The 25,664-nt window shown below is 48.2% G+C and overlaps 2 protein-coding genes across 4 annotated transcripts in view; both read left to right on the top strand.

The window, feature by feature from the left end:
- gse1b (Gse1 coiled-coil protein b) overlaps window positions 1-25,664 on the top strand; it is a 692,985-nt gene that overhangs the window by 605,963 nt on the left and 61,358 nt on the right. For all 3 annotated transcript variants that reach the window (XM_085991808.1, XM_085991807.1, XM_085991809.1), the window contains 3 exons: window positions 18,141-18,307; window positions 20,117-20,311; window positions 25,046-25,225. In XM_085991808.1, coding sequence (XP_085847934.1) covers window positions 18,141-18,307; window positions 20,117-20,311; window positions 25,046-25,225 — 542 coding nt within the window. The remainder of the gene's footprint in view (window positions 1-18,140; window positions 18,308-20,116; window positions 20,312-25,045; window positions 25,226-25,664) is intronic.
- Window positions 4,673-7,212, top strand: LOC147116700 (uncharacterized). The gene has a single exon (XM_085989536.1). The coding sequence runs from the start codon at window positions 5,003-5,005 to the stop codon at window positions 6,164-6,166; it is 1,164 nt and encodes a 387-aa protein (XP_085845662.1). The 5' UTR covers window positions 4,673-5,002; the 3' UTR covers window positions 6,167-7,212.

Here is a 25,664-nt window from a genome sequence, read left to right as displayed (position 1 = left end):
ACCAAGCGTCCCTGTTGCTTAGCAACAAGTGTAGGAGCCCCAGTTACACAGCCACAGATCCAGGAACTGCCACTAATATGAAGTAAAACTTACCTGAACCTACTCCTGAATTTTGCCGGTTAACAGAGATTTCTGGTTATTTAGGTGCTGGTAAATCGAGAGTTTCCTGTACTGAGATAGAGGATAAGCCATGATCATATTGAATGGCGGAGCAGGCTTGAAGGGCCGAATGGCCGACTCCTGCTCCTATTTTTCTAAGTTTCTACCATCAGTGCTCCTTTGGTGTTTATTTGCAACAGCAGCCGGTAATCGGGTCCAGCGCTGTTCTTCTCTTTCTGTTCAGGAGTGGAGATTTATGGGGTCATTTTCTGACTTTGCGCTCCGGGCTGGAAGCCTGGCCAGTTCCTTAGTCATGGTTGCTGTCCAGGTGACGCCTGCTGAAACCGTGTGAGGACATTAGCCATGATGACCTCCGCAGCTCAAAGTTCCTCGGCTCAAGGCTCTGTATCCATCAGAAGATACGACACTCGGGCCTGGCCAGGGTCAGCTGCTCTCCAGCTCTACTTGCTCAGAGACCCTAGCGGTGATACAAATTAGAAAGACTTGCATTTCTATAGCGCCTTTCACGACCACCGGACGTTCTTAAAGCGCTTTACAGCCAATGAAGTACTTTCGGAAGTGTAGTCACATAAAAAACATAGAAGATAGGAGCAGGAGTAGGCCATTCGGCCCCTCGAGCCTCCTTCGCCATTCAATGAGATCATGGCTGATCATCCAAATTAGTACCCCATTCCTGCCTTCTCCCCATATCCCTTGATCCCTTTAGCCTTAAGAAATCAACTCCTTCTTGAATATATTTAATGAATTGGCCTCTACTGCCTTCTGTGGTAGAGAATTCCACAGGTTCACCACTCTCTGGGTGAAGAAATTCCTCCTCATCTCTGTCCTAAATGGCTTGCCCCTTATCCTTAGACTGTGACCCTTGGTTCTGGACTCCCCGACCATCGGAAACGTCTTTCCTGCATCTAGTCTGTTCAGTCCTGTCAGAATTTTATAAGTTTCAATGAGATCCTCTCTCATTCTTCTAAACTCCAGCGAGTATAAGCCCAGTCGACCCAATCTCTCCTTATACGTCATTCCTATAGAAACATAGAAGTCACTGTTGTAATGTAGGAAACTCGGCACCATAATGTGCACAGCAAGCTCCCACAAACAGCCAATGTGATAATGACCAGATAATCTGTTTTAATGACGTTGATTGAGGGATTAAATGTTGGCCAGGACACCGGGGAGAACTCCCCCCGCTCTTCTTCGAAATAGTGCCATGTGGGATCTTTATGTCTGCCTGAGAGGGCAGACCCGGGCCTCGGTTTAATGTCTCATCCAAAAGGCGGCACCTCCGACAGTGCAGCGCTCCCTCAGTACTGCACTGGAGAGTGCCAGCTGAGATTTTTGTGCTCAAGTCTCTGGAGTGGGACTGTGAACCCACGGCCTGTTTATTAGGCGATCCACCGGGGTTTTAACTCTTTTTTGTGCTGTAACTAATGGAAGGGAAATTTGGAAATTTAGATTCCAGCGCAGTTCCCCGTTAGCGCAAGATGAATGCACACGCTGCGCAAGTCAGTTCTTAATGGATTAATCAAATTATCACCCAGTTACACCGGGAGCAGCAGCATTCAGTGTTCCAGCTAATTGTATTATTAGAATCCTGCTCACTAAAGCAAATCGGTTAAGATGCATGAGAGTAAACAAAAAAAATAGTATTCGCATCTCGGTCTGTGCGTGAAAGGGCTGCATTAATGAGAGGAGCTTGACTGAACTGGTAGTGCCATAACAAACATACAGTTATAATTCTGATGGAAAAATGGCTCATGCAAATATTTGGGGGGGTTTTCTCCCAAAGAATAATTGATTCTCTGGGGCCCAGAAGCAAGCAGAATTTGCTTGCCTTTATCTGATTTGCACTCAGGTAATCCAATCAGGAGAATATTCTTTTGGTGGCACATGCCATCGCAGTTTCTCGATTGTTGTCAAAAATTTATTGAATTTTAAATTAAAAGATGCAGGCATAACTCTGCCGTCAGTGTACCAGCCCCAGCGGGGACCAGTTCTACACGTGGATTCTCAATAGGGGAGGAACGGGAGCTCCGAGTTGCTCTTAAGGCGCGATAAATTGTTCCATTTTGCAAAGCTCTCGGGCTCCTAAGCTCAAATACTGCAATCATTTTTGAAGTGTTTTTAATGACGGAATTAGCTTCAGTTGCTGAGGTGCAGTGAACCGACGGGAATGAAATCTTTATTCAGAGAAAAAAGTGGTTTCTTCGTGAGTGCCTTGGTGTTCCACTCCAGCTCGAAATCTTCACCCCCCCCCCCCTGCCCTCCCCCTCCAGTTTCTCTCTTCCTCTCCTGACTCGTACTACGATAAGAGTTCCATGGGTGCTACCAGCTCTTGGGACCATCAACCAAGAGGCTATTCATCGTTCGTAAAAATTAAAAATGAGCCTTTCTTGCTCGTCTGCTTCACGGTCCGTCAGTATTCCATGTTGCCAGATCACGAGTTAATTTACAAGTCAACTCTATCCACAATAGCTCAGCTATTAATATTATATATAAAAAGGATATAGAGGCACCAGAGAAGATGCAAAAAAAAAAAAGATTTTATAAGGATGATACCAGAATGGAGAGCTTACAGCTATCGGGAAAGGCTGAACAGGATGGGGCTCTGTTCTCAAGAAATGAGAAGGCTGCGAGGTGACCTGATCGAGGTCTTGAAGATTGTGAAGGGGTTTGATAGGGTAGGCGTAGAGAGGATGGGCTAGATTTTCAGGGAGCCGTCAGGCGGGGTTTCAGGCGTGTGGGGGTGGGAAAATCCCGAATTCGGGGGTCCCGACACCATCCCGCCCAAAACCCCGCCCCACGTAAGTTTCAGGGGCGGCGGGTACCCGCCCCGCACTGGGACCCGCCGAAACCAGGCGGGAAGGGATTAGTGCCAATTAACTGCCTGTTAGCAGGTAGTTAACAGGCAGTTTTTAACCTATTCCCTATTTTGAGGGGTTTCGTGTGGGATTCCCGACGGCTCCAAACCACGCCAGGTTAGAGCAGCGGGCCTTCGGGTTGAATGAGTTGGAGGGGTCGCGATGTCGGCGCTCAGGTGAGTGATGGGTGCATGAGTGCAAAGGTAAGTGTGTTTGGTGTGTCTAAAGTGTGTAAAGAACTTTTACTTACCTGTACTTACCTTAACAGTCTTTCTTCCTGTAGCCGTCGGGAGCGCATCACTCAGCCGGAACTGAAAGCTGAACGGCTGCGATCTGTCAAAAGTGACAGCCTTCAGCTTTGAGTGCCGGTAAGAGTACTAACTGAGTCTGTGCAGAATGACTCAGCTTAGAACTCAGAGTGTCAGTGTTTCACAGCTTCAAACAGCTGTGAGACACTGATATTTCATCTGTCAAAGAACTCTTGACAGATGAAATTGCAGTCTGTGACGTCACCTGTTGCCGGGTGGCCCTTAATTAGCCTGCTGAGCCCGTTGGGCGGGCTCAACAAGGTCAATCAAGAGAAAATCGCGCGGATTGGCCGGACGTCGAAGTAGGTGGGTCAAAGACCCGAAAGGGGAAGTCCCGCCGCCTTCCCGACAGGTTCGGCAAAATCTACCCCGATGTTTCCACTTGTGGGGAAGTCCAAAACTAGGGACCATAAATGTAAGATGGTCACTAATAAATCCAATGGGGAATTCAGGAGCAACGTCTTTACCCAGAGAGTGGTGAGAATGTGGAACTCGCCTCCTCAAGGAGTAGTTGAGGTGAATAGTATAGATGCCTTTAAGGAGAAGCTAGATAAACACACGAGGGAGAAAGGAATTGAAGGATATGCTGATAGTGTGAGGTAAATAAGGTGGGAGGAGGCTCCTGTGTAAACACTGGCATAGACCAGTTGGGCCGAATGGCCTGTTTGTGTGCTGTCAATTCTATGAGTGCCAGTGGGCTGTTCGACCATGGGGAGCATCACAAGAGGCCCCAATCCTATTTTCCAGCACTGGTCTGAAAGTAGCAATCAGCCAGTCAAGAGGCACCATTGGCCAATTGCAGCAGTCCAACTGTGGCTCCCACTGAGGTCGACTCACTCAATGGTGATCAAGGATGGAAGTTGGGTCCCTCCTGATCTTACTTGGCTCAGTGTCACACCAGGTGACCAAACACAGCACCAATTCATCACCTGAGCCACTGGGGACTGTGAAACCAAAAGTCCTGTTTATGACACTATTCAGTGTGGAAAGGTGCTGAAAATGAACTGTTCCCCATAAATCTATTTGATGCACTAGCACGTAGGCAAACGGGATGTCATTTTTAAAAAAGTATTTAATACAATTTTTAATACTTCCCTCAGGATCTAAGTCTGCCTGGAGATTTCAGTTGTAGGATGCTGAATTAGTGGAATGGGTGATGAAATGTCACAAAAGCAAAACACTGCGGATGCTGGAAATCTGGAATAAAAACAGAAACTGCTGGAAATACTCAGCAGGTCAGGCAGCATCTGTGGAGAGAGAGAAACAGGGTTAACGTTTCAGACCGATGACCTTTTGTCAGAACAGATAAATTGTCATATTATGAGAGCTTTACATGTTGTATCGAGCATGGCCAAACCCTCCTCCCACCCCCCACCCGCCCCCTCCAGTGCCTCGTGGGTATTTGCCCAGTTGTGGAATGCTGTTCCCATCTCCCAGTGTCCTAATGCCAAGCAAGTCTGCTGAAGAGAAGTCAACAACCTGACCTAAAACATGTTTTTGAAGTACATGCAAATCATACGCTTTCAATCTGGAGTCTAGGTCACCAGACTTCTGTCTGTCTATCACCAGATTTCTCTGTAATTCTATATACAGCTGGTAAGTGAAATGAGTTTGGTCACCCTCCAACTCTTTGTTGGTGAGAGCGAGTTCCTCATTCAGAACTGTGTCATTAGCACTCGTCTGCTCTAGTCTGACAGGCTCACTCATTTGCTGAAGGAGATGTTAAGACAACATTTTATTTTTGATGTTGTGAGTTGCTGGAGTTTCCCCATAACTTCACCCCCAACTTCTGGCTTCTCCTTCCACCTCCAACTCACGCAATCTCACCTTCACCCTCAATCTCACCTCCACCCTCAATCTCACCTCAACCCTCAATCTCACCTCCACCTCGCTCAATCTCACTCCACCTCGCTCAGTCTCGCCTCCACCTTGCTCAATCTCACCTCCACCTCCCTCAATCTCACCTCCACCTCCCTCAATCTCACCTCCACCTCGCTCAGTCTCGCCTCCACCTCGCTCAATCTCACCTCCACCTCGCTCAGTCTCGCCTCCACCTCGCTCAATCTCACCTCCACCCTCAATCTCACCTCCACCTCGCTCAGTCTCGCCTCCACCTCGCTCAGTCTCGCCTCCACCTCGCTCAATCTCACCTCCACCTCACTCAATCTCACCTCCACCTCGCTCAGTCTCGCCTCCACCCTCAATCTCGCCTCCACCTCGCTCAGTCTCACCTCCACCTCGCTCAATCTCACCTCCACCCTCAATCTCACCTCCACCTCGCTCAGTCTCACCTCCACCTCCCTCAATCTCACCTCCACCTCGCTCAGTCTCACCTCCACCTCCCTCAATCTCACCTCCACCTCGCTCAGTCTCACCTCCACCCTCAATCTCACCTCCACCTCGCTCAGTCTCACCTCCACCCTCAATCTCACCTCCACCTCGCTCAGTCTCACCACCTCCCTCAATCTCACCTCCAACTCACGCAATCTCACCTCCACCTCGCTCAGTCTCGCCTCCACCTCGCTCAATCTCACCTCCACCCTCAATCTCACCTCCACCTCGCTCAGTCTCACCTCCACCCTCAATCTCACCTCCACCTCGCTCAATCTCACCTCCACCTCGCTCAATCTCACCTCCACCTCGCTCAATCTCACCTCCACCTCGCTCAATCTCACCTCCACCTCGCTCAGTCTCACCTCCACCCTCAATCTCACCTCCACCTCACTCAATCTCACCTCCACCTCGCTCAATCTCACCTCCACCCTCAATCTCACCTCCAACTCGCTCAATCTCACTAACTCACTCAATCTCGCCTCCAACTCAATCTCACCTCCAACTCACTCACTCACCTCCAACTCACAAACACATTTCCCCCACATGTAACTAAGTCAATCTCATCTTCCACCCCCCATCTCTAACTCACGTAGTCTTATTTCCCTTTATCTCTTGCCCTTATCTCCTTCCGTCTGAACTCACTCAGTCGCACCTCCCTCTACCGCCACATTCACCCTGAGTCAACTGAGCTGACCGATGTAGCAGTGAGTCTGGCCCACACGGTGCCTTGGGAACAGAGTCTGGCTGCAGTAGACTGAAAGTGGTGATCTGCTATGGTAGCAGGACCACTGCTCTAGAAATTATCCCGTTATTTTCTTGTTTAATTTCTTATACGTTTTGTCTATTGGAGAAGAAACTCAAATATTAGCCGTTCTACCAATAATTCTGAATTAAAGAATACTGCCTCTTCTAAGGATTGAAAACTCACCCAACAAAAACATCTTTTAAATAGGGTAGATTCCAATTCCCAGGTAAAAAAGAAAGACTTGTATTTCTATAGTGCGTTTCACAACCTCAGGACATCCCAAAGTGCTTTACAGCCAATGAGGTACTTTTTGGCGTGTAGTCACTGTTGTAATGTGGGAAACGCGGCAGCCAATTTGCGCGCAGCAAGCTCCCACAAGCAGCAATGTGATAATGAACAGATAATCTGTCTTTAGTGATGTTGGTTGAGAGATAAATATTGGCCGGGACACTGGGAATAACTCCCCCTGCTCTTCTTCGAAATATAGTGCCGCGGGATCTTTTACATCCACCCGAGAGAGCAGAGAGGATGTTGGTTTAATGTCTCATCCGAAAGACGGCACCTCAGACACTCCCTCAGCACTGCACTGGAGTGTCGGCCTAGATTTTTCTGCGCAAGTCTCTGGAGTGGGACTTGAACCCACGATCTTCTGACTCAGCGGCGAGAGTGCTATCAACTAAGCCAAAGCTGACACATCACAGTAGAGTTAACTGGTGGAACAGTCTGCCACCTAGTACAGTGAATATGGACACAGCTCTAGCATTCAGCAGAGTTGCAGAATAAAGGTTTGGTCCAATGTAGGAGGAAGTCAATGGGGGGTTGCGCATGCCCTGACGTAGATGGAAATGAATGGGGAAGCTAGAGTGGCTGCTCCTGTTCTCTTACTGCCTGCATCTTCAGACTTAGAATCATACAGCACAGAAAGAGGCCATTCAGCCCATCACGCCTGTGCCAGCTTTCTGAAGGAGCTATCCAATTAGTCCCTGCTCTTTCCCCATAGCCCTGCAATTTTTTTTCCTTTTAAGTTCATAGCCAATTCCCTTATGAAAGTTACTATTGAATCTGATTCCTTCACCCATTCAGGCAGTGCATTCCAGATCATCAGAACTAGTTGAGTAAAGACATTTCTCCTTAACTCCCTGCTGGCTTTTTTTGCCAACTCTTACTTCAACAGTCAGAGTTTGTGCCTGTCGGGCGTTGTATGCTGTACCACAGTTTCAGTAAAGTGTAACATAGAGCCTGTGAAATCTTCATATCGAGGAAGTCCACTCTCTTGGTGGAGTGTCCTGTCTTGGTGGGGTGTCCCCTCCAGCGGGCGATCCTTCCAAGCTTGATTTGTGTTAGGCACTTTGAGCCATACAATGTTGGGGAGAAGCACTGTTGGTTGGTGGTGTGTCAACTGTAGCGATAGTGGAGGGAGCAGTTTGAGGCAGTGAATTCAGAGTATCGCACAGGATGCATATCACGTCTTGTGGTTAAAGCATGTTGGCTTAAACGTGATTTCTCTCATCGTGCATTGGTACCAAGCCGCTAAATAATTCTAGTGACTTCACTGATTTTTACATACGAATAAATGTCCAAATTCAGCGCCCAGTGAAAATGGTCCGTACTGCAACCGCGTCAGCCCCTATGTGTGTGGTTCCCTATTTGTATTCTCTGTGCCTTGCAGTTAAAATCTGCTGTGCAAGGCCTCGCGCTTGGTTAAGGAGTGACAGAGTGTACACTGTGTAAACCAACCACACGCAAACAGGCCGTCAGTCTTCTCTTTGGTGAAACAATATTATGCTTGGCAGTTCAACTGTAAATACTGTTCATAGATATAGCGCGGTAACAAATCAAGTTGTGTTTTGAAGGAACTGGGGTAGTATTTGGGGAGTATGTTCCTGTTCACTAATCTCTTCAACTATGTGGTAACGCTCTTAAGTTTCTTCAGGGTATGCTACCCTTCTGGATTCCACTTAGTTCTACTACGAAAGGGGGCACTAATGACGGGATGGAAAGACAGAGAGAGACAACTGGCTGCCTTTTGAGACACGGGGTACACGAAGCGGGAAGGATTTTAGGTCAGAGGTTACTCGCTTGCTGTTTGTCACAAGCCATAATCCCGATTGGTTGGGGACCCCCCGCTGAAGAACGCTGTAACACATGATGTCCGGGAGGAATGGGACATTTGGCGATTGTCCACACGGTGAGCTTCTGATTTGGGTCATGCCACTGTTGGGGAGACGCCGAGCACAGGAGCAAGGATGTCTTGGTGCAGTTGTACAGGGCCTTGGTGAGACCACACCTTGAGTATTGTGTGCAGTTTTGGTCGCCTTATCTGAGGAAGGATGTTCTTGCCATGGAGGGAGTGCAGCAAAGATTCACCAGACTGATACCTGGGATGGTAGGAATGACGTATGAGGAGAGATTGAGTCAATTAGGCTTATATTCGCTAGAGTTTAGAAGAATGAGAGGGGATCTCATTGAAACTTATAAAATTCTAACAGGACTAGACAGACTAGATGCAGGAAGGATGTTCCCAATGGCGGGGAGTCAAGAACCAGGGGTCACAGTCTAAGGATAAGGGGTAAGCCATTTAGGACTGAGATGAGGAGGAATTTCTTCGCCCAGAGAGTGGTGAACCTGTGGAATTCTCTACCACAGAAGGCAGTTGAGGCCAACTTATTAAATATATTCAAGAAGGAGTTAGATATATTTCTTAAGGCTCAAGGGGTATGGGGAGAAGGCAGGGACAGGGTACTGAATTTGGATGATCAGCCATGATCTCATTAAATGGCGGAACAGGCGCGAGGGGCCGAATGGCCTACTCCTGCTCCTATCTTCTATGTGCTGTGGAAGCCGAGCACAGGAATAAGGGGATATATAAAAGAAATAGGAGTAAAAGGGAAAATATAAGCTGAAGGATCGATAATCATTATATTAAGTATTTCTAATTTAATAGTGTCCTCCCACTTTCTGTATGGGAGTTGGGATAACTCCATTCCCCTCATGGAATACCCTTGCACTCTTTTGCTGGAGTGGGAAAAAAGAATGAACAGCAATGAATCAACATCCCACAGCCAGGCAGGCAGTCATTGGAGGCCTAGAGTTAAGTGGCGGGCCACAGATTTAAAAAAAAATTCGTTTATGGGATCAGGGCGTCGCTGGCAAGGCCAGCATTTATTGCCCATCCCTAGTTGCCCTTGAGAAGGTGGTGGTGAGCCGCCGCCTTGAACCACTGCAGTCCATGTGGTGAAGGTGCTCCCACAGTGCTATTAGGGAGGGAGTTCCAGGATTTTGACCCAGCGACGATGAAGGATCGGCGATATACTTCTAAGTCAGGATGGTGTGTGACTTGGAGGGGAACTTGGAGGTGGTGGTGTTCCCATGTGCCTGCTGCCCTTGTCCTTCTAGGTGGAAGAGGTCGCGGGTTTGGGAGGTGCTGCCAAAGAAGTCTTGGCGAGTTGCTGCAGTGCATCTTGTAGATGGTACACACTGCAGCCACGGTACGCCGGTGGTGGATGGGGTGCCAATCAAGTGGGCTGCATTGTCCTGGATGGTGTTGAGCTTCCTGAGTGTTGTGGGAGCTGCACTCATCCAGGCAAGTGGAGAGTATTCCATCACACGCCTTACTTGTGCCTTGTAGATGGTGGAAAGGCTTTGGGGAGTCAGGAGGTGAGACACTCACCGCAGAATACCTAGCCTCTGACCTGCTCTTGTAGCCACAGTATTTATGTGGCTGGTCCAGTTAAGTTTCTGGTCAATGGTGACCCCCAGGATGTTGATGGTGGGGGATTCGGCAATGGTAATGCCATTGAATGTCAAAGGGATGTGGTTAGACTCTCGCTTGTTGGAGATAGTCATTGCCTGGCACTTCTGTGGCGCGAATGTTACCTGCCACTTATCAGCCCAAGCCTGAACGTCATCCAGGTCTTGTTGCATGCGGGCATGGACTGCTTCATTATCTGTGGAGTTGCGAATGGCGCTGAACACTGTGATGGGGAGATGGTCCACAAACAGTAATAAACCCCACAGCTTCAGGTGACACCTTGACAACCAACGTTATATCCTCTTGTTATAAATTAACCAACTTTAACCTTGGTCTGGCCTCAGCGGAGACCCCTTGTTTCGTGGCTCTTGTGAGCTGTTGCCCCGTTTACCTTCTCTGCTTCTGCCCAGCACCGAAAGGAAAACGGTACCGAGTAGAAGTGTTAGACGGGTAGAGCGACGGCAGAGCATCACTGTCCCGAAACCAGTGCTGCAATGTAAAAGCACCTTTTATCAAACAGACCAGGTGTGTAGTGGCAACAGTAACTATTAGCTGTGAAGTTTCTCCCTGCACTGCAGACTGTAAACAACCAGGTTAGTGGAGGCATCTGAGGAGACATGGTCAGTGAGTTAACTGGCAGATAGCGTTCTGCAGACACATGGCCCTTGGGGGATGTGGTGGGGGGAGGGGTAATACCTGAGACCATACTAGGCAGGCAAATCTTTAAAAAAATATTGTTACATTATTATACTTCATCCATCCCAATTCTGTTTTCTTCTGTTATTTATCTGCCCTCTTGGGTGGACGTAAAAGATCCCATGGCACTATTTCGAAGAAGAGCAGGGGAGTTCTCCCCGGTGTCCTGGCCAATATTTATCCCTCAATCAACATGACTAAAAAAAAAATGATCTGAGCATTATCACATTGCTGTTTGTGGGAGCTTGCTGTGCGCAAATTGGCTGCCGCGTTTCCTACATTACAACAGTGACTACACTCCAAAAAGTGCTTCATTGGCTGTAAAGCGCTTTGGGACGTCCGGTGGTCGTGAAAGGCGCTATAGAAATGCAAGTCTTTCTTTTGCTTATTTTTTGGCTCACTAGGATTATTGCTGTTTGTTTGTTAAGCAGCGCATCGTGGGAACTGCTCAAACCGGAATTTCCTGTTTCTAATAAATCTCTGCAGCTGACTGGCCGCTGAGTTGCTCTTGTGGCGGGATGTTGCAATAACCACAGGAAACATAGAAACATAGAAGATAGGAGCAGGAGTAGGCCATTCGGCCCCTCGAGCCTCCGTCGCCATTCAATAAGATCATGGCTGATCATCCAAACTCAGTACCCTGTCCCTGCCTTCTCCCCATATCCCTTGATCCCTTTAGCCTTAAGAAATATATCCAACTCCTTCTTGAATATATTTAATGAATTGGCCTCAACTGCCTTCTGTGGTAGAGAATTCCACAGGTTCACCACTCCCTGGGTGAAGAAATTCCTCCTCATCTCAGTCCTAAATGGCTTACCCCTTACCCTTAGACTGTGACCCCTGGTTCTGGACTCCCCCGCCATCGGGAACATCCTTCCTGCATCTAGTCTGTCTAGTCCTGTTAGAATTTTATAAGTTTAATTCTTCTAAACTCTAGCAAATTTAAGCCTAATCGACTCAATCTCTCCTCATACGTCATTCCTGCCATCCCAGGTATCAGTCTGGTGAACCTTCGCTGCACTCCCTCCATGGCAAGAACATCCTTCCTCAGATAAGGCAACCAAAACTGCACACAATACTCAAGGTGCGGTCTCACCAAGGCCCTGTACAACTGCAGCAAGACATCCTTGCTCCTGTACTCAAATCCTCTCGCTATGAAGGCCAACATACCATTTGCCTTCTTAACCGCCTGCTGCACCTGCATGCTTACTTTCAGCGACTGGTGCACAAGGACACCCAGGTCTCGTTGCACTTCCCCTTTTCCCAATCTATTGCTGTTCAGATAATAATCTGACTTCCTGTTTTTGCCACCAAAGTGGATAACCTCGCATTTATCCACATTATACTGCATCTGCCATGCATCTGCCCAATCACCCAACCTGTCCAAATCATACTGGAGTTTCTCTGCATCCTCCTCACAGCACACACGCCCACCCAGCTTTGTGAGAGAGAAAGAAAGGTCCATTTGCAATGTTAGCACAGAAGGCATTTCAGTCACACTCGGCCACAATTGGGATATCAGTAATGCCAACCACCATGAATATCCGCAGCCCAGCGATCCTGACATGGCATTAGGATACAGGTCAGCCATGATCTCATTGAGTGGTGGAACAGGCTCGATGGGCTGAATGGCCTCCTCCTGCTCCGATGGCTCAATGGTTTAGGCACCGTCCGACAAGGTACCAAGCCATTTAGACCAATGAATTTCCAGATTTGATCTCCAGCCTGTGCTGTGGTAGCTTTTCTCAGTGCGGTAGCAGTTTGGGTGCCTTAATTAGCCTCAGAGCCTGGGCCAAGAAAGGGGGGGCAATTAGCCTGGTTTCCTGCTTTGGGTCATAATTCAGCGGCCCCTGGTGAAAAGCATGTGTGTGAGCATTAGGTGAGTTCAACAACAACAACTTGCATTTATATAGTGCCTTTAATGTAGTAAAATGTCCCAAGCAACGTTCCCTCTAAACCCTGTTAAAGCAACGTTCCCTCTAAGCCCCGTTAAAGCACCGTTCTCTCTAAGCCCTGTTAAAGCAACGTTCCCTCTCAGCCCTGTTAAAGCAACGTTCCCTCTAAGCCCCGTTAAAGCACCGTTCTCTCTAAGCCCCGTTAAAGCAGCGTTCCCTCTAAGCCCTGTTAAAGCAACGTTCTCCCTAAGCCCTGTTAAAGCAACGTTCCCTCTAAGCCCCGTTAAAGCACCGTTCTCTCTAAGCCCCGTTAAAGCAACGTTCCCTCTAAGCCCCGTTAAAGCAACGTTCCCTCTAAGCCCCGTTAAAGCAACGTTCCCTCTAAGCCCCGTTAAAGCAGCGTTCCCTCTAAGCCCCGTTAAAGCAACGTTCCCTCTAAGCCCTGTTAAAGCAACGTTCCCTCTAAGCCCTGTTAAAGCACCGTTCTCTCTAAGCCCCGTTAAAGCAACGTTCCCTCTAAGCCCTGTTAAAGCAACGTTCCCTCTAAGCCCCGTTAAAGCAGCGTTCCCTCTCAGCCCTGTTAAAGCAACGTTCCCTCTAAGCCCTGTTAAAGCAACATTCTCCCTAAGCCCTGTTAAAGCAACGTTCCCTCTAAGCCCTGTTAAAGCAACGTTCCCTCTAAGCCCCGTTAAAGCAACGTTCCCTCTAAGCCCTGTTAAAGCCACGTTCCCTCTAAGCCCTGTTAAAGCAACGTTCTCCCTAAGCCCTGTTAAAGCAACGTTCCCTCTAAACCCCGTTAAAGTAACGTTCCTGCTAAGCCCTGTTAGAGGGACTGCGCACCCCCAAAAAATTAAGATGAACATTGGACCCAAGGCGCTTCAGAAGAGCGTAATCAGCCAAAATTTGATAGGATTTGGTTTTGAGGTCCTCCTTGCCGAGAGTCCGCGGACAGTCATAATCGATGAGTGTAAAATCTAGTCGTACCTACCATATAGACTCATGCGTAAAGCATGGCAACTTAAGGAGGGGTATTGGACAACTGTCGGTCCTTATGGAACTGTATCCCAACAAGAGTCAGCACCTCACTGAAAGGGGAAGGGATACATTTAAAAAAAAATCTCCTTCTGAAAATCCTGAACAAATTACACTGTTCGCATGATACAGCACAGAAGGAGGCCATTCGACCCATCGCACCTGTGCCAGCTCTTTGGTAGAGCTATCCAATTAATCCCACTCCTCCGCTCTTTCTCCAAAGCGCTGTTGTGCTTTTCAATTAAAGTAGACAGCCCTTCTTTTAAATCAATTACAGAATCATTAAAGAACCATCTCTCTGAAGGCTTCCTCAATGGCTCATCTGTGAGTGGTTGAGCCACACAGACCGGGAAGGTCTGATGACGCTCCTCTGAAGCGCCTTGGGACCAATGTTCCCCTTCATTTTTTTGGGCTGCACAGCCCATTCAGATTTCCACGCATGCGTGGTTTTTCCATTCAAAAGCCGGTGACCGGCCTGCGCGGGGTCTCCAGACCGCCGCATGGTCATGCAGCTTAACGGGAACGTTGCTTAGGATGCTTTACTATGTCAAAGGCACTATATAAATGCAAGTTGTCGTTGTTTGAATCCCAGTCCGTGCTGATTGGACTGATACCATCTCGGACACTCCCCCCCCGCCCCCCCGATGTGCTCCAATAGATCTCCGCCAGCCCAAGGGCGCCATCAGCCAGCATTTCCCGCTCCTGATTGCTATCCAGCAGCCTCTGACTGGAAGTGCCTGTGTAAAGGATGGCTCAGGTTCGGATACAGCCCGAGGTCGAGCAGCTATCCAACACCTACCGTCCACGCCAGCTCACAAATAATGGACTTTTGGAGGTGAGGAACTGGAGGGTGAATTGTATGGAACTGTACCCCAGCAAGGAGTCCGCACTTTCAACATCACCAAATTAGCCGCTCATCATCACATTGTTGTTTGTGGGAGCTTGCTGGGTGCAAATTGACTGCCGTGTTTCCTACCTAACAACCAATGTTCCCTCTCTTTCTTTGCACCGTGCGGCCCCTGTAACGGGCTGCGCGCGCCGTTCAAAATTCCACGCGTGCGCGGTTTTTCTGTTTTAAAAGGCGGCTCGCCACCTGCAGAGCGCGGCATTGCTGCACAGCTTAAAGGGAGCGTTGATTGCAGCAGCGACTACACTTCAAAAAGCACTTCATTGTCTGCAAAGCGCTTTGGGACGTCCTGAGGTGGTGAAAGACACCGTAGAAAATGCAAGTCCTTTCTTTCATGGAATCGTTCACACCGCAGACAACCTTGGTTTAATTTTCTCGTCTGAGAGGCGGTGCCTCTGACGAGCAGCACTCCCGCCTGAGGTGGTGAAAGGCGCTATATAAATGCAAGTCTTTTTGTAGTTGGAGAGGGGGAAAAACTGGGAAGACTTTTAATGGCCAGTTACGTATAATTTTTATTTTAACAAGTCCTCCGTGCTTCAAAGAGACTGAAGGGGCCATCATGTGACACCTCTTTGATCTGTTGTACTCGTGTTTATGCAACTGAAAAAAAAAATGCTTGAATTGTTTTTCCTCGTGTGGCCTGACATTGAAAAGAGCCGTGTGTCTGCGCTCGTTCCCTGAACTTTGATTTTGACTTCTGTTGACATTTTCTGAACCACTTTAATGCTTCGCCGAGCATTCAGGGTGCCTGGGAGATGCGGCCACTCTCCCACCAGCATGAAAAATGCAACAGAACGTTTTAGCCTTTTCAAAAAGGGGGGCCCCCAAGAGAGAGAGAGAGCGCGCTGGCTGGAACCTAGCCAAGAGAGGCGGACACACAGCGAGGTGGATCAACATGCTGGCTCAGAAATAACATTACTGACATTTAATATTACATGTTAGCGCAGTGGAGTCAGGAAGGGTCAGCAATTATCAACGTGTAAGCCTGCACTGGAGCATGGCAACCTCTAGAGAGGGGAAATGGTTCACTAAAATGTGACTTCACTTAAATGAAAACACAGCCACTACCCCCCTCATCAAAGTGCTTGTCAGCAGCACTGGGGCTGTGGGGTCAGGACAATCTAATCTGCGGTTTTTTTGAATCTTTTGCAAAAGCGATATATAGACAGAGGGGAAGAATTTGTGTTGTCCTTTCTCATTTGATTTGTTTGTCTAAAGCTTAGTGCCGTATTTTTATTCATCGTAAAGACAGGAAGCCGCGGTTGAACATATTAGCCAGCCGGCCGGCACTCCCGGTCTAACCTCAGCCACTCGTGTGAGATAGTGGAGGGCAGAGTGCTCATGGACCTAGACCAGTCCGATTAGCCCCGTGAGGAGAGGAGGATAGAAGGTTTGCGGGTGGTTGGGAGGGGACTAGAAAGACAGATTATGCAATGGTGATGGGAAGCCAGTAGTGAGATGTTAAGGCTCGATTTTAACTCCCAGTGGGGGTCGTGTAGGCGTGGGTCAAGGCAGACGGAAAAAACGTTCGGCCCTCCGCAGCCTGAGGCCTAGTCGATTTTTAATTCCCGCTCCTCCACTGCGTGGGCCCCGCAAGAGGCGCCAGTGGGTGGGAGCGGGATTTCGGGCAGCAGGAGGTGCCGTGCTGGGGCCCCAAGGGAACGGACCCCGGTAGTCAGCTAAGTGGTTAGGAGGGAGATCGCGAGGACATCAATGGTCAGGGGAGGTGGGAGGAGGGAATCCAGGGGTGCGGGAGGCCCAAGGTTTCCTTGTGATGCCTGGAGGAGCATTCCTGCTTCTCTTGGCCCTCGAGGGAGAAAAATTAAATGAAGTTACCTTTCGGGATCTCTTCTGGTGCCAGATTTGCTGGCCTCCGCGCAGGCCTCACATCAAAATTGAAGTACATTGAAAACTTAACTATATCCTATCCTCACCTACAACCCAGAGAAAATTTGAGGATGTAACTGGTAAAATAGATAAGGGAGAACCAGTGCATGTGGTGTATCTGGACTTTCAGAAGGCCTTCGATAAGGTCCCGCATAAGAGATTAGCGTGTAAAGTTAAGGCACGTGGGATTGGGGCAAGGTATTGACTTGGATAGAGAACTGGTTGGCAGACAGAAAGCAAAGAGTTGGAATAAACGGGTCTTTTTCCGAATGGCAGGCAGTGACTAATGGGGTACCGCAGGGATTGGTCCTTGGACCCCAGCTATTCACAATATATATAAATGATCTGGACAAGGGAACTAGATGTAATATCTCCAAATTTGCAGACGACACAAAGCTGGGTGGGCGTGTGTGCTGTGAGGAGGATGTCGAGAAACTCCAGGATGATTTGGACATGTTGGGTGAAAGGGCAGAAACATGGCAGATGCAATATAACGTGGATAAATGTGAGGTTATCCACTTTGGTGGCAAAAACAGGAAGGCAGATTATTATCTAAATGGCAATAGATTGGGAGAAGGGGAAGTGCAACGAGACCTGGGTGTCCTTGTGCACCAGTCGCTGAAGGTAAGCATGCAGGTGCAGCAGGCGGTTAAGAAGGCAAATGGTATGTTGGCCTTCGTAGCGAGAGGGTTTGAGTACAGGAACAAGGATATCTTGCTGCAGTTGTACAGGGCCTTGGTGAGACCGCACCTTGAGTATTGTGTGCAGTTTTGGTTGCCTTATCTGAGGAAGGATGTTCTTGCCATGGAAGGAGTTCAGCGAAGATTCACCAGGCTGATACCTGGGATGGCAGGAATGACGTATGAGGAGAGATTGGGTCGATTGGGCTTGTACTCGCTGGAGTTTAGAAGAATGACAGGTGATCTCATTGAAACATAAAATTCTGACAGGACTGGACAGACTAGATGCAGGAAGGATGTTCCCGATGGTTGGGGTCTCCAGAACCAGGGGACACAGTCTAAGGATAAAAGGTAGGCTATTTAGGACAGAAATGAGAAGGAATTCTTCACCCAGAGAGTGGTGAACCTGTGGAACTCTCTGCCACAGAAGGCGGTGGAGGCCAGTTCATTAAATATATTCAAGAAGGAGTTGGATATATTTCTTAAGGCTAAAGGGATCAAGGGGTATGGGGAGCCATGATTGCATTGAATGGCGGAGCAGGCTCGAGGGGCCGAATGGCCTACTCCTGCTCCTATCTTCTATGTTTCTATGTGACACCAGGAAAACACCCTTTCCATTTTCAAATAGTTCTTCTGTTTTGCCCTGGACAGGCAGATGGGGCCTCGGTTTTAATGCCTCACTTGAATTAAATACCAGCCTAGATTGTGTTTCAAGTGCATCTTGGGGTTGGAACCAACCTTCTAAATAGTTAGTAATTTCTACAGTTTTTTTTTAACAAAGAGAAATAGTTTCAAACAGAATTTAGTATATTAAAAAGAGTGAGGTGGCGGCACTTGTTGAAAATAACCTATTCCTCATCAATCCGATCAGTAAATCAGGTGAAAGAAACCGTTTTTCATTTCATGCTTTCTTTTTCTTTGCTTTTGCAGCCGGAACCAGTGGCCAGGGGACCCAGCAGAGAACGAATGCACACAGAGTCACAGCACCAGTCAGAGAAGGGAGCCCCATCGATCACATCTCATCTCCTGGGGACCCCTTATGCATTCGGTCTCACTCACAGCACGGTGGTTCAGGACTCCCGATTCCCTCCTCTCAAGTAAGTTAATGCTGTGGGGGTGGCCTTTTTGATCCAGAGCTTTAGGGTTAATAGGGACTGATGTTCAATAAACTAAAGCCATGAGGAAATATACAACATGATTGTATGGCCATTGGTATTCCATCAAGACATTTTGCAAGCGATCCCCCACCTTTTAAGTCTTTAAGTCCAGTTAGTGAGGGCTGGGCTTTTTCTATAAGCCTTCTGGGGAAAATTACTGAAATACTATCTGGGCAGTGTGTCAACGATGGAAAATACTTGGCAGCTAGGTTGGTGCCAGGGTGGCCGTTCTGTGCTTTGGATAGGTTTGATTTAAAGCCACGTGCAGTGGTTGGGTACCCAGTTGTTCAGAGGTGGCACCTTTCTGTGCTGAGACTATGGGCTGGATTTTGTCAATGGGGATGTGATGGAGGCGGGACTCCCACTTTTTGGGTTGTAGTCCCGCCTCCATCGATTTGTGGCCACCCCACGTGATTTTCCCTTGATTGACCTTGTTAAGCCCGCCCAGCGGGCTCAGCAGGCCAATTAGGGGACGCCCGGTTACAGGTGACGTCAGGGATTGACATTTCATCTGTCAAGAGCTTTTGACAGATGAAATATCAGCGTTTGACAGCTCTGTGAAGCTGTCAAACACTGACAATCTGACTTCTCCACAGACTCAGTTAGAAATCTCTCCAGAACAGAAAGCAGAATGCTGCAAATTTTGACAGCTCGCGGCCATTCTGCTTTCTGTGCCGGTGAGATGAGGGACTCCCGAGACCTGAAGGAAGACCTGCATTAGTAAGTAAAGGTAAGTAAAACTTATTTAAACACTTTACACACACCAAACACACTTACCTCTGCACTCATGCACCCATCACTCACCTGAACACCGGACATCTCGAACCCTCCAAGCCCTTCAGCCCGACGGTCCGCCTCGCTAACTTGGCGTGGTTTGGAGCTGTCGGGCAGCCCACACTTCAGGGCTAAAAATAGGGATTAGGCCAAAAACTGCCTGTTAGCTACCTGTTAATTGGCACTAATCCCCTTCCTGCCTTGGGGAGGCGGCTCCCAGCACAGGTCGGGTACCCGCCTCCTGGGAAACGGGCATGGAGGCGGGTTGGAGGACAGGAAGGGTTCGTGCCCCCCGATTCTGCAATTTTAACACCCCACACGCCTCCATTCCCGCCTCTACGACCCTGGGAAATTCGAGCCCATGGAGTCAAGTTATCTGCCTTTCTGTGTCCTTCCTCTAACCTCCTTATTGTCTACCGCTGCCCATACATCCCCTTTCACCCGGAAGGATAAAATGTTGCGAGTCACCAGCCCCTCCACAACTGCTGCCCCGACCAATTGATGGCCAGCTGACGGGAAACACCATTGTACAAGGGGGTGGACTGGGAGACCATTCCCTCCCTTCCCCTGGGGCGATACAGTCTGCTGTCCTAAGTGAGAACTCAACCCAGTGTCAGTGAAATCTGACTGCCCATTGGGGCTTGGATTCCAAGTGTGACCCTCTCGGTCAGAAACCCAATTCGTCTTTCTCGACTGTTTACTTAAGGGTTGCAAAAAAAAGAATGTTTGAAAGATAATTACAGTTCAGGCCTTTAAAAGCATTTCTGATAAGGCCCACTTCTCTGATAAGATCATTATCGGAATAGATAACAATTCCAAATCTGATTTAAAACAAATAAATAAATAAAAATCTTTCTCTGGAGTTAAACTTTGAATGCACTTTTCATGGAAAATGAGCCAAAGGAACGTGCTTGTTTCTAGAGGGTACGTGCTGACATGCAGCAATTAAAGCTTTTGTGGTTTTGTTCTGCGCAGTCTCCAGCGGCCTGTTCCTCATGTGGTCACACCTGGCAGCGTCCAAGAAGACTATCTTCGCAGCTTCAGGCCGTATCACACCGGGGAGGAGCTACGCATGCCAGCACTGCCACCAATGGGCCTCGAGGCAGCTGCCACTGCCTACTACCACTCCAGCTATCTCGCACATCACCCATTCCCTCACCCGGCCTTCAGGTAAGGGAGAACTCTTCACTTTTGTAGATGGAATTTGAGACCCCAAATTAATCGTGGACCATAGCAGAAGCGTTCTGTCACCCTGGACTTTATGGGACTACATGATTCGTGTGTGTGTGAATGGGTTCTTGTATCGCTTCTTCGCACAGGTGGGGAAAGCGAAAGGTCTCACTGTTCGGAGCGCCAGTGCCCTCTGGTTGCCGCGGAACTAATTTAGTTACTAATGTGCAGTGCCACGCAGAGGAGAAGGTCAATCACCAGCCTGGGCTGAGTTAGCTGACGTCTGGCAGGAATGTGTTAATTGTCCTCTGTTTTCCTGGGGTATCATTTCCTCCCGTTGAACTTTGGGAAGACCGAAGGCCATAGCCCTCAGCCCCCCACCACCAACTCTGTTCCCGAGCCACCGATTCCATCCCCCTCCCTGCCACTGTAGCAGACTGTTCGCTGCCTCGCCGTCCTATTTGACCCTGAGCTTCCTACCCCCTATAATTGTCATCACCAAGACCACCTCTGTAATATCGTCCATTTTCACCCCTACCTCTGCTCCTTTGCTGCTGAAATCCTCATCCGTACTTTTGTTACCTCTGGACTCGATATTCCGACGCTTTCCTAACCGGCCTCCCATCTTCCACCCTCTATAAACTTGAGCACATCCAAACCTCTGCTGCCCATATCCTAACTCACCCATCGCCCCAGTGCTCCTGATCCACCAATGCCTCCATTGTAAAATTCCCATCCTCCTGCTCAAATCCTTCCACGGCCTCGCCCCTCCCTAACTCCGTAACCTCGTCCAGCCCCACAACCCTCCCAAGTTGCTGCTGGGGTAGGGAAGAGGAAAATCAGCCATAGTTCCCACTCCTGACGGGTATCCGGTGACTCCTGGGGGGAGGGTGTGCTAGTGTGGACACTGGCTGAGCGCGGCCTCACTCTTGAGCTGTCATACCTCGATGGCATATCACAGAATCACAGAAACCCCACAATGCAGATAGAGGCCATTCGGCCCATCGAGACTGCACCGACACATATCCCACCCGATCCCTGTAACCCCACGTATTTAATCCCCCCTAACAGTAAGGGTCAATTTATCATAGCCAATCAACCTAACCCGCACATCTTTGGACTGTGGGAGGAAACCGGAGCACCCGGAGGAAACCCACGCAAACACGGGGAGAATGTGCAAACTCCACACAGACAGTCACCCGAGGCCAGATTCGAACCCGGGTCCCTGGCGCTGTGAGGCAACAGTGCTAACCACTAAGCCGCGCGGCCGCACAGCGGTCTGGAACTCCTGCGCAGACTACTCACCGGCTTTTAAATGGGAAAACCGCGCACGCACGGAAATTTGAACGGGCCGCGCAGCCGTAAAAAATGAGAGGGAACATTGGTGGTAGTAGACTCAGATATAAAGAATGGCTACCTAACAAAGACACCTGAGCAATGCTGATGCTCATTGAACTGTGGTTCAACTTATTTTTTTTTATCAACGGGGACCCATATCAGTACTACCCAGTTTGAGAGTGTTCTGGCTCTGTGATTGACAGGAACTGAAGGAGTAAAGGGCAAGAGGTCAGTGATACAAGTACAGAAACCACCTGATATGGCCCCAGGCTACAAACGTGAATTGCCCTCCTAACAAAGGTAACAGGAGAAAATTAACACGGAGGCCCCTTAGCCCCTACTTTGACACATGCCCAGTCTAGATTTTGGAAGGGGAGGTAATCATTTTGTGAGAACCCTGGGGCATTGCGTCTCATGTTGCTTAAAGAAAGAAAGTTGCAAACTGTGGTGGTTAATTTTTCTGCTTTGCCCTTTTGAAGCCACAAGTAAGCACTGTTGTCATTTGTAATAGAGTTTGTGAGTTGATGGGAATCTGATCACTGGAATGGAAAGACGCTGACAGTCTAAGACAGTGGCACTTTAACCTTTTGGCAGAGGAGAGGGGTCAAGGCAGCTGGAAACTCTTGAGGATGAACGTGGGTTAAATAAAGCTTGCAAAGCAGTGGAAAGAGGCAGCAGATGGAGCAGAGAATGGCGCCCAGAATCCGTCTCTGCGAGTCAGCTATCGCACGCCACCCGGAATATTGTAATTCGCAAAAGTGTGTAGAGCCCTTAAAGGGGCCACGCTCCCCCCCCAAAAAATTAGGGGGGAACAATGCCCATAAGTATGAAATAACATCAGGCATGGCTGTGATGATCCCCAAGGTCGGATAGCTTCCCAAAACTCATTGGCCCAGAAATTCGGGTCGGAGGCTTCCCGTGGGTGCAAGCCTCCAACCTGCACTTACCTAGCGCGCTGGCCGTTGAGCTGTGGGCCCACGTGGGATTCCGATCCTGGGCCTGCTCCAACTGCCGGCACGCGGTGCTTGCGTATCCCAGGGGCGCAGTTAGTTCGAAGCGTCCCCTGGGATCACGTGGGCCATGGAGAGCCAATGGTAGCAGGGAATCTCTATTCATAGATTTGACAGGAAGACCTGTCAAATTTATGAATACAATTCAGCCCCAAAACATAACTAAAACTTCAAATAAATTTTTTTAAATCACATTTTTAAAATAACTATAAATTACATAAAATAACTATTTTAAACAATAATTTAAATTTTTGAAAAAAAGAATTACATTTTCTAACGGGGCTAAAAATAAACATACCTTTCTTTAAAGTATTTAAAAATAATAAACCTGTGGAAAAAATGTTTTAATTTAACTTAATTCACCACTTACCACTTGCTTTGCGACTGCTTTTTACAAGTGTAGCTCCTGGAGACTTACCTTCCCGGAGAAAGCTGCAAAAAAAACCGGAAGTTCCAGGCGTACGTGCTGCCTCTCCGGCGCACGCGTTCGACCTGTGCACCCCTTCCTTGAAGGGAATGGAAGTTCCGGTTTCCCGCGCATGCGCAGCGCATGCACGAAACCGGCACTTTCGTTGGGCCTACGCGTTGAGTACCCAGCGCGTACTCACCCGTGGGGACCCGAAGTTCTGGCCCAATATTGTCTGGGCTCGCACTTGAAGAATGAGTTGGAAGACTGCTGGCACTGTTAAGAGTCTCACTCTAGCAAGAGTCAGCGCCTTCAGAAAAGGAGGCCACTTCACTTGAGCAAAGATAGTGTGAAATGCATTCTTTGGTCTTTCTAAGTGAAACATCGAGCTAGTTATAAATAAGACCATGTGTGCCCTTGGGCTCACAGAGCTGGATTTTCTCACAAGATACTGCTGGCAAAGTTATGTAAGGCCGCTAGTACTGAAGCTTATTGATAGAGTAAGACCTTGTTTAACAATAGGCAGTTGAGCAGGACAGGGCTCCTTTTGTCCAGCCATACAGCCTGGATTTTTCTGTGAGGATTTTCTTCAGTGCGGGCCACTTGCCGTCGCAAGTCTCCAGTTGCGGCCTTTTTCTTGACAGCTATCACTTCCACCCTTAAAGGGGCTGCATATTAATTGAAGCAATCACTGGAACGCTTACCCTCCGCATCGCAAGGGGATTGCAACTCAAAAGCTGCCCTTTGCTGATTGATGGCCTTTTCTTATTCCATATTTATGTGCTTATGGGGAAATAAAAAATACTCAGAATTCTCTGTCACTGCCTGGCCTGTGTGCAACATGGAGGAGAAGGGCCGGGTTGTTTTTGTGATTTAGTGGTGACAAAACGGCCTCATTTGACTGAATCCAGTATGTTTGCTACTGCTTCATTTGGGGTGAAAATGAGGGCAAGTTATTAGCCCCTCCTCCAAGCAAGACCTCCCAGGTTCCTGATTACAACAGAACGGGAATGATTTGACTTGGCCATCGCTGCTTCTAGCTCATTTCCTTCTGCCAGGCAGTCGCGACTGAAGAAAATCAGCGGGTCCTCTTCGGAGAGCAAAATATTCGCACTGCATCAGCCCGCCCCCCCCCACACCATAAAAAAACCTTTAACCCAATGAGTACCTCCCAAGACAGTCAACTTGGCTTTGTTGTGCTTGGCAGAGGCAACGTCACATGACTGAGGTGAAAGAGTAGAAAAGCTTACATTAAAAATCCTGAAGTCATCGAGTGTTAGAGCAACACCAACAATTTTGGGCTTTTCAGTGAATCAACGTTCGGAGCTTAAAAACTCACAAAACTGGTTGACCGAGGGAATTGAGCAGATTTACTGGTAATCTATTTAATCTCCACAACAATAACTTGTGTTTGTATAGCACCTTTAACGTAAACGTCCCAAGGCGCGTCACAGGAGTGTTTCCAACAACATTTGCATAACATTGATCATGTGGTGTAGTTTTCTTTAGTTAATAAAGTTTGATTTTCTTGCATCCAGACCATTTTGTCCATTTTAATATATCATTAATTATAAGTTCCTCCAGTCAGAACTGGAAGGGTGGGTTTAGCGATTCGAAACCGCTGTTTGGTGTTGGTTTCAGTGCAGTGGAAAAAAAAGGCTGCTTGACCAGGTAAATTACCATAAACCAGGTAAAGGAAGGTAAATTACCGTAAACCAGGTAAAAGATGCCCCCCTACAAATTGCATAAGGACAGGGCCAAAGAGGTAGCTTTTAAGGAGCGTCTTAAAGGGGGAGAGAAGAAGAAGAGATGTTTCGAGAGGGAATTCCAGAGCTCGGGGCTGAGGCAGCTGAAGGCACGGCCACCAATGGTGACGCGAAGGAAATGATACTGCGTTGTAATGCTGGGTTTGAGGAACAGACTATCGAGAAGGAATTTGTTTACTGACCGATTTGTGCTCTTCTTCTTTTGTGTTTGCAGGGTGGATGATTCATACTGTCTTTCAGCCTTAAGGTCACCTTTCTACCCGATTGCAACCCCTGGCTCTCTGCCACCTCTTCACCCTTCTGCCATGCACTTGCACCTGCCTGGAATGAGGTTCCCAGCGGAGCTGTCTCATTCTTCACTGTCTGCCCTGCAGTCAGAGCGCTTGTCAGAGAGGTAAATCTACACCTTTCCACAACACACCGCAAGCACATTTTAACGAGTAAAAAAAAAATGCATAGTTAAAAGGCTGGTGCTTTTTTAAAAAAAAAAGAGATAAAACGAAAGACTGCAAATGCTGGAATTCTGAAATAAAAGCAGAGAATGTGCAGCAAGTCATCGAGCCTCTATAAGAGAGAAAATACAGGTTAATGCTTTTGGATGGGGGATCCCACAATCGAAACATTGACCCACATTTCTCTTTCAGGTACTAGCCGAGAGGCTGGGCGTTTCCAGTAATTGTTTAAAGGGACGGTGTCACTGTTCCGTGTAGTTTCACTTTTTATTTCCAGATTTTGAAAAAACTGAATTTAAAGTCCTAAAACTGCCAGGCTGGGATTTGAACTCGCGTTCGCTGGATTACTCATCCAGTAACATAATTGCTACACTACCGTAC

Source organism: Somniosus microcephalus, chromosome 6 (genome assembly GCF_052327205.1).
Source record: "Somniosus microcephalus isolate GS21.2 chromosome 6, FLI_Smic_1.0, whole genome shotgun sequence".
Classification (NCBI taxonomy): domain Eukaryota; kingdom Metazoa; phylum Chordata; class Chondrichthyes; order Squaliformes; family Somniosidae; genus Somniosus; species Somniosus microcephalus.
The sequence above is the reverse complement of the archived record's forward strand: the minus strand, read 5'-3'. Positions and strand labels throughout refer to the sequence as shown.

Excerpts from the sequence above, each read along its gene's own strand:
- LOC147116700 (XM_085989536.1), top strand. The coding sequence starts at position 5,003 with ATGTTAAGACAACATTTTATTTTTGATGTTGTGAGTTGCTGGAGTTTC.